This window comes from Stegodyphus dumicola, chromosome 7, assembly GCF_044657685.1.
Source record: "Stegodyphus dumicola isolate Sdum_Otavi_A_Nest chromosome 7, ASM4465768v1".
NCBI classification, from domain to species: Eukaryota; Metazoa; Arthropoda; class Arachnida; order Araneae; family Eresidae; genus Stegodyphus; species Stegodyphus dumicola.
Window position 1 is genome coordinate 159,203,988 of NC_140774.1, and position 12,013 is coordinate 159,216,000.

The 12,013-nt window shown below is 29.4% G+C and overlaps 1 protein-coding gene across 2 annotated transcripts in view; it reads right to left on the bottom strand.

Annotated features, from left to right (window-relative positions):
• The window catches only part of LOC118188406 (putative ATP-dependent RNA helicase DDX28), a 71,095-nt gene that overhangs the window by 26,375 nt on the left and 32,707 nt on the right, over positions 1-12,013 (bottom strand). For both annotated transcript variants that reach the window (XM_035358838.2, XM_035358837.2), the window contains exons 5-7: positions 9,959-10,153; positions 5,365-5,433; positions 509-593 (exon numbers count right to left, since the gene is read on the bottom strand). In XM_035358838.2, coding sequence (XP_035214729.1) covers positions 509-593; positions 5,365-5,433; positions 9,959-10,153 — 349 coding nt within the window. The remainder of the gene's footprint in view (positions 1-508; positions 594-5,364; positions 5,434-9,958; positions 10,154-12,013) is intronic.

Below are 12,013 nucleotides of genomic sequence, written 5' to 3' on the forward strand. Positions count from 1 at the left end.
AAATCATGGCATTCAACCACTTCAGAAGAAATATATGTTTTTTTAGGCATACCGATTTCACAAGGTATAACACTGAAACCTGGTATTACACTTTACTGGTCTAAAAATTAATTGATCGAAACTCCATTTTAAAAATCTTTTTTATTATAAAAACATCATTTTTATTATACTTACATCTTTCTAATATACTTTTACTCAAAACATTAAATTTTGTGCATTCATTTTTTTCTTTTATTCTTTATTTTGTGAAAGTAAACAGTTTTTAAAAAGTAAAACTTGCATTTATTTTCTCCCTAATACATCACATAACTATGCGCACCTGTGTGAAAAACTGTGGCACTGGGAAATGAATCTTGTACGTTTTCCGCGACAGTTAAGGGGTTAATTGATAAATTAACAAAGTAAGATTATAATTACATATCAAGTTTAAAACATGAAATAACAAATAGGTATGAACTATTAAACTCAATCTTCTAATAAAAAATAAAAGTAAAAGAAATAAACTAACCCCCTTTGACAAGATTTCCAAGTGTTCCAACAGATGCCACTAGAAGATCAATATTTATGTATCCAGAAGGTTTTAAATGTGAATGCTTGAGAAGAAAAAACAAACATAATAGTTAGTTCACAAAAGTTATATATTACAAGCTTGTAAAGCACACATTCATAACAAAGCAACAAAAAACATAATTGTTCTACTATAAAAATTACATATTTATAATATACAAAAAAAAAAAAAAAAGCTATTATCAAGTTAAGACATTTTAACTAGTTTTAAATAAGCAGATTGTCTTAATATTAAGGAATTCAGATAATCCACACATCTAATGACAAAAGATTGTGCAGAATAAAAAATTTTGTGGATTACAAGTAGTGTTTTTCTGAGTAGTGTTTACATTTTTGCCTTTTACATTAAATTTGGATAATTTGCACATAAATAGCTAACCAAAAGTTACTTACTTCTTAAGAATTATTTAATCAAGATTAGTTAAATACAAATTTATATTTTTTTAATGTATTTATATTTAAAGAAAATAATGCCAGTACAAGGAGGAAATGTAGTGAGGGGGAAAAAAGGGCTAACTGAGAAGGATATTTTTTTTTTCAACATGTTAAGAACTCTTTGTAAAACTACAACAAAATATTTCATGTGAAAAAGCAGCATATCAATCAGAAAAAAATCCTCTCAAAGTAACTTTTATGCTTTTAAATAAGAAAATACATGAATTAATAAAAATATACTATTTACAAAAACTTAAATGCAGTTTTTCAAAAAATGCTAATTCAGCCATTATGTTCCATGCATGTGAAATTGTATTAATCACAATCTAAGTCCCCAATTAACATGAATTTTTTTAACCTGAGCTCTTGATTTTTTGGTCCCTTGACATTCATGATAATGAGGATTTACTGCATATATTAAATGCACTTAAGTTTTACAAATATAGTGTACTTTGTGAAGAAATATATTTACATTATAAAAAATTACCATTAAATTTACTATGCTAAACTTTCTAAATTCAAAACTATGCATGCTTATATCCGTATTCCATGATCATAAAGCATGGAATACAGGTAATTCAAGATTAAGTACTCACGGATTTATGAGAATTCTATTATATTTTAAAATTCATTCATTTAATGCAAGTATAACACAAAATACACAATTAAAATGGAAACTAACTAATTTTACATACATGAAACAGTCTAATAAGAGGGAATAAATTCCTTAATATAGAATTAATCTAGGGCAGACTACTTCAAATAGGTTTTTCAGAATCCTATATGAAAGATAACTAGATTTAAGCCAGCGGTAATAAGTAATTAAAAGTCGTAAACAATTTTCACACAAGGACCTGATATCTACAAAATAACTAATTTTCAAAGAAGCTATGTGCATAAATAAACACACATATCGGTTTAATACAGGTAGCCCTAAACTAGTGATAAGCAGGGCTGTGGAAGCGGTAGGGAAAATGACCGACTGCTGGAATTTTAGACTCTGGACTCCCTCATATATATGTAAACATATATACATAGGTTACAGCTTATTTTTTAATACAAAAAAGTAATAGATGCTACAAGGAAAAAACTGATGGCATAGCAAATTATTTATATTAATTAATATTTACTATGAAATGCAAAAACTGGCATTAGTAATTTCTATGAAACAACACAGCTTCGGCAAGATTTTCTTTGTTAGAGCACCATAGATCCGATTTAATAACTTCAGAGCTGAGAAGAGTCTTTCCATACTGACTTGAGTAGAAGAAAGAGCTGTTACTGTTAGGGCTACTTCTTTTAATTTTTCAGAATATATTTTTTATAAGAGAGGTGCTTTGCAAGAGCAATCGTATTTCTCTATTTCTTCACAGGCAGTGTAGAAATCTTGTTTGTATTTTTTTTAAATTCAAACTCTAACTTTTGCCATGACAAAAAATGATTAGAATCCAGATTGGCACCACAATATGTTCTTACATGTAGTATAGCTGACATATGCCTTGAATCAGTAAGAAAATTACCTATGTAAATTGAAAGTGCCTCATTCAAGAGAGCTCCACGTCATTTTATGTATCTTTTTTATGTTGGAACATTGTGCTTGTTATGTTCATATTATAATCTGAAGCAAAATCAATAAGTCGCTTGCCACTGGCATTTGAAAAATCGTGGAGATTAAATTTACTGATAATAAGTCTAAATTTCTCTTCTTTATTGATTTTTTCATTTGCATCATACAAAATGTTCACATCATTCCCTGGACAGGAAGAAAACACAACATATGCAAATCATCATAGAAAAGCTCCTTCTCCATGAAATCTTTGTCCTCCATTGGGGAATGAAAATTAATTAAACTGTAATTAAAAAAGGCTCCTTTTATTCATATGTTACAAAGCCTAGGTGAGTAAATCATAAAATCAATTAATAATAGTGCACTGATAGCTTCTTTAATAAGCAGCTTCTTTAATAAAAACATTCATTATTGCTATCTTTTCTTTCCTCTCCCTTTATATATTTTGCAGGAATATCCAACTATTTAAATTTGCTTTTCATCTCAAAAAAATGAATATGGTGAAACAATGTGTTTTGATCCATACTTCCAAGTAGCTGAAGTTATTAATTTAATTTAGAAAATGTTTCAGACAATCCACTTGCAGCAAATTGTTATGATGATTTCTTCTTTTCATCATCCTCATTATTCCTTTTTTCTACAATTATTTGATTCTGGAAATTAAATCATCATCAATCAGTTAACTTTCTTTGTGATCCATTAATTCTCTTGCATCCTCCATTCTGATATCGAGATCCAGTGTTGCATCCTCCAATCTGATACCTAGATCCAGTGTTAAAATGTTATTTCTCTCATCTATCTAACATATAATGTGATGCTCATTGCAATCTTTCAATGTTTCCCGTGGCATCAAGTTTTTCCAAATTCCTAACATGTATTTTTCTTAGACCTTTTTTCCATGAAGTTCCAATATTCTCGACACATTGACCAATATCATAATTTTTTCCAAAAATCATGTAGTTATATTATAGTGTCACTGTCAATTGCTCTTACTGCTTAGAAAAATGTAGTTATCAAATAAAATTATTTGAATGCAGCAATTGAATCTTGATCCATAGGTTGAATCACAGCTCTTCTATTGGGTGAGAGATACCTATTTTATTTATATTTTCATTTAAATCACCTATTTAAACAAGATGCCTTGCAGCATTATCAAATATGAATAGAACTATGAAAGGAATGCTTTTTTAAGACAGTAGCATCTCTGGGGAAAAAAAAAAAAAAACACATTTGGAACAAAACAATTTAAGAACCACTCCTTGAACACAACTGTCATCCAATTCTTGGAATTGCTCCTGTAGTATACAACAATTTAATTCATGTGAGTATTTTTTAAGAAGTCTGGGAAAAATCAGTGAAATACTAAATAAAAAAGGGTTTTAATTTAAAGTCAGCATAATTTTCTCCAAGAAAAAGTGTAATCCTATATTTAAATGGTTTCAAATGTAGCTTTTTTATAAATTTATGCTTTTCCAGAACATTCTGGTTTCATCTATGTTAAATGACTGATGTTTATTGCTTCACTATTTACAACATGTTCATTCTGGTTTGAAACTTATTTAATTTATGAAAACAAATCAAATAATTAAAAATATGAAAGGTTTCAGATTTTAAATTACGTCCAAAGAGGCATTTTTTTAACATTTTATGTGTTACCTTTATTTATAAAATATCACATTCTTTGCACTTAAACCATAAAATTCAACAGCAATGTCACAAAATAATTTTAAAATGAAGATATCTTTAGAATTTCCGATACACAGTTCCACACGCTGGAGATAAAAAGGTTTATTTCCTCCGTAGAGTGTTGCCATTGCTCGCTTTTAAATTGTTGAGTTTGTTAATGAAAATTCGTTAAAGTTTTATAAAATATGAAATCGATAATAAAACAAATTCCAAATTTCAAATTTGGGCTTTCAGATGCCCATATTTGCAGTAGGATTACGTCAATCAAAACTGGGTGGCTCTAGGTACCGTTGTTTTATCACAATGCAAGAAACATACATACATTTATGCAGATTCTTCATTTTTTTATTTCTTCAAATGTAATACAGGGCGACAGTATTTGGTGGCAACAATTTGAAAAGTGATACAGCCTTTTAATGTTTTCAATGCAAAATCGCAAAACAAAAAAAATAGTCCTTCAGGGACAAAGCCGCTTTGGACTAATTATTCTGCACATTTAACAGCATAAAAATGCAGGCAAATTGTTAACAGTACTTGTCTGCTAGTTATAATATGTTATTCCTCTTTTCTATGTTTTGGTAACTGTCTTCGGAGAACACAGTCCCTGATATTACCCTGGTTTATGAAGAGTTGACCTTATTCTCCAGTTGGAAATATACATGTGGTGAAATAATGAGTTTGGTGTCAGAGGTAATCATCAGAGTGGTATAGCTAGCTTAACAAATAATGAGGATGCATATCATTAGCAATGTCCAAATGTGGCAATAAGTAGTATGCCAATCATGTACCCCCAAATGAAGATAAACAACTATGCATATAACTCATCAAACTAATTTTTTACTTATGCTTTAAATATACATAACCTCAGTGAATGTCAGACAGTCGAATGCTTACTAACAATGCAGCCAGGTTATTTGCAAAAACTCCACTTTACTGCAGTTTCAATATAATTAACATGTGAATCTAGATTGTTATATTTTTGTTATCATTTTAACATTACATCATCATTCAAACTCTTAGGTAATTAAGATATTACACATTAAAATATAAACTATTTGATATGTAAATACTGCTTAATTACTGAAATTATCATCAAAAATTATATTTACCATAGTTCCACCAGAAACAAGCACCTTCACATCAATGCCAGATGCTTCACCCAATTTATAAGCCATGTCCTTTAGGGAGGGAAAAATATGAAATTATTTGAAGGGAGAAAAGTTTCTTCAAATGAATATAAGGATAGTAATTTTTAACAATCCTTAAAATAATGAAGTTATTTTTATATTAATTTCTTATAAAACTTATTCTTATAGCAACAGAATTCCAAATATATAAGTGTTAAATATAAAATATATATATATATATATATTTACTAAATTGATTACGTATATAATTGGACTGCCTATTCCTGTAGGCCTAATGCATATTACTGCAATGTAATGAGGGAATGTTTTTAGATTATTCTGTTTTTAACAAATATTACAGATAAAAATACTTTTATTTCTGCAATGTAAAAATAAAGCACTTTTTCAATAAAATTTCTAGCTGTAATAATGTAATTATTTTTCATTTGTATATATTAAACAACTAACAAAAAATAACAAGCAGTTATATTGTATAAATATGACACATATAAAAATTACTTTGCCTAATTACTGTAACTTTATTTTTAATTTCTGTAACTTGGTAAGCTATACATTGTAACACAAATGACTCATGAAATAAGTAAAAGGCAGTAAACATACAATCAGTACATAACTGCATTTCTGATAATGTTTACATGCTATAAATATATAAAACATTGCAAGCTACCAACTTATTATACACACTTGTGCAAATAAATTTAATAGATTCTTAAAATTATGTATTCAGCTGTGTTACCTTTTTATGATACTTAAAGAAGAAAAAATTAAAATATGCACAGAAATCACTAAAAATTTTAGGGGACCTAGAATGAAGAATAAGCTATTTGGAAAACTACAGTCTCAAATATCTACAGTCTGAATAATTAAGTTTAACTGCACTTAAGTTAAAACACTAAAAAAGTAATAAAAATTTGAATCCGAAGATTTCAGTTTTTATATTACACGGATTGTCATAAAATGGCACTTTCTGGTTTATGGGATGCCATTTGGATCAGATCTAACTAGAAACAGAAATGATAACCTTAATGATATATTCCGCTTCATGAGAAGAATGGCTATTTTATTAAATCCATAATAATAAATAAATAAATGCAAAAATTCATAAGTAAGCCTGCACATAATTATTCCAGTCAACAGTTGCAACAATACAGATCTTAACTGAGGTTCACAGAATTTTAGCATCACACCGGTAGTAAATTATCAAATAGCTATTAGAAAAAGAGTGCAAAAATCTTAGAAGCAGCTTCTACTCATAATCTTTTTTTGTCACAGCATAAGCTTTCCTTGCTTCAAAACTTCTTTTTTAATCATCACTGTTTTTGTGCAATATTCATTCTTTCTACCTACTCACAGCAGTGTCATCATTGTATAGTTGAAGATGAAATTAATAAGAACTTGATAGTACTTGGCACAGATCAGGGCTGTCCAACCCATGCCCCAGATGCAGCCCAAAAAGCAACTGTGAAGTGCAAAAGAAGCATCAAAATCTTCCCCCCGCCAATGTTACATCTTACTGCTGCGATTGGGGTTCAATGCAGACTTTCTACATTGTTGGGCAAGTTATCTGATGCTCTGAGTTGAGTGCAATAAAATGTGTTTTGAGTGAAATGGCAGTTCCAAATCTTCTTTTGACTTGTATGCAGTGTAATTATTTTCATCATTTTGATATACTGCTTGTATTTATATGCATCATCAAGTGAGGATATCAAGATTAGTGTTTTCAGCATTTTTCATCTTCAAGCTGCAATGGATAACAGTGATGTTATATTTTCAAATGCTTTAAGTTGTGTTTAAGGTGATGTGGTATTCTTAAACTGCTATGTTTCTGCTTGTGTTTGTATACATCATCAAGGTGAGGATATCAGGATTAGCATTTTAACCATTTTCTCATCTTCAAGCTGCAATGGATAACAGCGATGTTATATTTTCAAATGCTTTGAACTGTGTTTAAGGTGATGTGGTGTTCTCAAACCCTACATTAAGCTGTGTGCACAAGTATTTCCTTAACTTTGTTACACCATTTATGACATGCAAAGCGAAAATGTATGTGAAAATTCAGTTTGGAGTTTCAATATAGTGTTCATATGGATGTCATAGTGAATAAAGGCCCACCAGCGGCCGAGTGGTAATGTCGCTGAACACTGGTAGTTCGGTCCGAGGTTCGAATCCCGCGAACGGGCTGGCTGCATGGGCGTTTTTGTGGTTTTCCCCACGTGTAACGTGTATACGAGCCAGTTTCCCTTAGAAAGTCCTCCACGAAGGCATCCCTCCCTTAAGGCAGATAGCCCTCGAGTGCTTTGCCATAATCTAATAAAACCAAAACCATAGTGAATAAAATTGTTTGATTTGTGATTTTAATTTTTTTAAATCTTTGTTTTGATTTTTATTGTTCTAAGGTTCTACAAATCAAAGGTAGGACATATTTTATATTCCAGTTGTACTTTCTATTAGTATCCCTGAGATAATATTATGGTTACATATCATGAAATTGATCCTTGAATGAACATCCGAAATTACAACTGAAATTTTGTCATCAATAGAAACTTGGATATATATTAGGATTACTATTACTGGCTTTCTGCATATGAATGCAAACTAATGCCATGAATTATGATTAGCAGTGTCTTCACAGATACAACAGCTTGCAGTTAAAATTAATTTATTAATTTTAATATGCAGTCTTTTAATTAAAATTAATATTTTAATAGCTAGTACTTTTATGTACGCCATTTTTGCTCTAATATTAAAAACACAGAAAGGTGTAAAAATCTTGCAAAATTGGGTTTAAACATTTTTGAAAATAATTTATTTTTAAATATCTTTCATTCTCTTTGGAACATATCTAGTCCCACATTTCGTTACTTCCATTATAGTTTGTCCACAGTTTATGTGCAACAGTTTTAAAAACAGATCATGTTATGAAAATCATTATCAAGACTTTAATTTTTAAGAATTTTACAAGGCGCTCCCCAATTCCAAGAATTTTTTAAAAGTATAGCAGCCAAATATGATGATATTGCATATTTTACAGAAATAAGGTGGCTCGGCCAAGGCCAAATCTTAAAAAGATTTTATAACATACTTAATGAAATCAAATCCTTTACAATACTGAAAGCAAATTCTATGCCAAGAACTTGACTAGCTTGCAGATTTAGCATTTATAGTAGATTTGACCGCTTAGTTAAACATATATGTTCAAGGTAAAACCAACTTAGTACAATATTTCAAACCATAAATGTGTTCCAAATGAAATTGACATTGTGTCAAGTCCAAATAAATAAAAAAGAGTATTTATGTTTCAGCATGTAGGGGAAACATAATCCTAAAAATGGGAAAATTATGCAGCCTTACTTTTGGATTTGATACAAGAACTTGAACAGATTTAAGGATTTTCTTAAATATAATAAAAAATGTTTGTATTTTTCCGACTCTATTTACAGTGGATATAGATATGCTGTCAGCAAATTTTCAAATAGAATGCAGAGTTGCAATACGACTTAAGGAAGACTTAAGAGTTACTTAATATGACTTAAAAGTTGTAATTCAACTTAAGGAAAAATTTGATCATGCTTTTTTGTTGGTCTTAAATAAATCATACCTATCCAAAAACAAATATACCTTGATGCATAGTCATGTATTATTTGGCAGCACATACATATATTTGTGATCAACTATCTTCAAAAGTGAAGCACACTAAGAGTACCAGAATAGAAAAGTTAGAACCAAAATATCAAATGATTATTTTGAGAACTCTCTGACTGAAACCACTTCAATTGAACCAGACACTAATGCAATAGTTTCTCAAATTCATGGCCAAATATCACATTAACTTTATGATTTCTTGTTATCTATATAATTATAAATAAAATTTATAATGACATGTTATATACAAAAAGTCAAATGCAATGTCAAAATAATTCTACATTGCTGTCATTCTATTACAAAATCATAAATTAATAAAGTTTAAATTGCTTAAATATATTTTTACTTTTTTTTGGCTCATCAGCCATTGTTAGTGTTAGGCAGTGGATGCTCACCATATGAATTATGTGAATTACCGATTCACTTAAAATTTTTCTACATATGCACTTTCTTATATATGTAACAAACTGAGCAAATTTGAACTAACATAGTCAAACCTGCACATTTCGTTCCTACAGATGAAATTCAAAAGTTTCTATTAAACTGAGCAAATCCAAGAATTTTCAATGAACCCTATGCAATTGTGTGTTTTACTTATTTGGAGGTCACGGTCTGGTATTAGAAATAATAATAACAATAATGGCTAAAAATATATCCTCTTCTTCCATTGTGATTCAAGGATGCTAAAAGGCTGGACACCTTCGGCTTAGAACGAAGAACAAGCTACCTAGTTAACTGCAGTTTGAAGTGTCTAAATTCTGAATAATTAAAGTTTAGCTGTATATGATATTTTAAATTATGAAAACACAAATGAATATTTAATAAAAACAGTAGTCTGAAGATTTAAGCTTTGATATTACATGGTTTAATAAAGATTTAACAAGGATATATACATAAATTCAATCACACTTACAGCAACTTGCTCCGCTAATTCCCTTCCAGGTGTAATGATAAGGCCTAAAGGTGTACTTTTATGTAACTGCATTTTCTCTTTTTTACGTAATATATGATGAAGAATTGGTGCTAAATATGCAACAGTTTTCCCAGAGCCTGTTTCAGCTGCAACTAGCACATGATCATTGCCTAACAACTTTGGAATCACAAGAGTCTACGGGAAAACAAATTTCACAATGAAATTTTTACCATATTTACTTACAGTCATATAATAAGATAAAACAAAATACAATTTAAGAATTCTCCTTTCAAAATACTTCAAACCCAAAAACCTTCCTTACAAAAAGGACTTCATTTGATGAAAAGGAATTTTAGTGACAGAAAGTATGAACATACTTCATGAAAATAAGAAGACTTTTTAATAAAATTTTAAAAAGCATGAAGTGATTTTAACAGGGAAAACTGATGTGTATCTAAATACTTAAAAACAATTACATGGAGAAAAACATTGTAAATCATGAAAAAAATTACACAATTGAATATAATTTTAATATACTTACAACTGGATTTTTGCTTTTGCTAAAAGATAGATGGGAAACTGTGCTTTATAAAGTTTGTCTTGTTTAAATTTCTGATAAATATTTAGAAATCAGCAAAATAAAAGATAGAGATATTTAAAAACATGACAGGGAGAGATAAAACTGCTTCATTTTTAATATTATTTTTCTAAAAAAAATAATACATTATCACCTTGAATGATATCATAAAAATGTTTTTATATTTGCTAAAAAAAATTGTCATGAAATTTACATATTATAAAATCAAAATATTTGAACCCAAATTGGTCTTCAAAACTCCTAAAATGTAGACAAGCCGACAAATTTGGCAATGGAAAACCAAAGAACTCATATCTGAGAATGGTAGGAACTAGTTTTCGACATACTAATGAGTACAAATTCATATGGAAACCAGAATGTCTGCTCCTTAAAATATACCAATTCTTCTCACCAAATCTAACCAATTTGATGATAAATCTGACACAATGTTGGCAACTTCAAACAATTATGATATTTGTGACAAAAAATTAATTTTGCACATAAGATTATAAAGCTATGACAGTTTCCATATTTAAAAAAATCATAAAAATTGGCAGATAGATATGATATTAGTAATAATACTGACTTCTCGTAATTAGATATCGTTCATTAAAGGAAATGAGCCAGTTGTAAGTTTTGTGACCTATACTATGTACCAGAGATGACCAAATCTCATGTCAATGAGTCACATGTTAGAATTCAGGAACATTTGACAACTGCAACAAGATTTTTTTATAATGCATAAGTCCTCATTTGTATCATTTCAAAAGCAGCGAAACAGGTTTCAGATGGAAAGAAATGCCTGAATAATCATTCAATGGCAGTTTGCCTTCAATATTTGATGATGTGTCAAAGATAATACGAGTTCTGTGGTGTTTTCGTTTTTTCTAATTACAGCTTAATGTGGTAAAAAGTACACTTTTTTTTAAATACTTTGATTTTTCTGCTATACCTTCTTGTAAATGATGATCTATCAGAGCTTTGCAATGCTCATGAAATTTCAGATTCTTCTTAAATTTGCACCACAGTAACTCAAATAATTTTTCTGGTACCTCAAAATTATCCATTAATTCCCTTGCATACTCATTCTACAGCCAGCAAGCTGTTGTCCTCAAATATTATGGAAATGCAGCATTGTCTTGAAAGCTGCAACTGTCATCAGATTTATTAGAAACTCCTAAAGCTTCTAATTTCCATAAATTTCTCAACATTTTGAATGTAAAAACAACTTAATGTTGTTTTAACTGGTAACTGGTATCAGAAGCATTTAATTACATACGATATTAAATGCATTTAATTACATACGATATTAAATGCTTCTGATACATTACATGTGTTTACTGTTCTGCTCAAAGATCACATCAATTTAGTTCCTACCTCCACTAATGATTCAGAAATTCAGCAGACCTTTCCTCTAAACCATCTACAAGTGCCTATCCATCTATTTTTAAAGCATCAACAAGTAAATCTAATTTTAA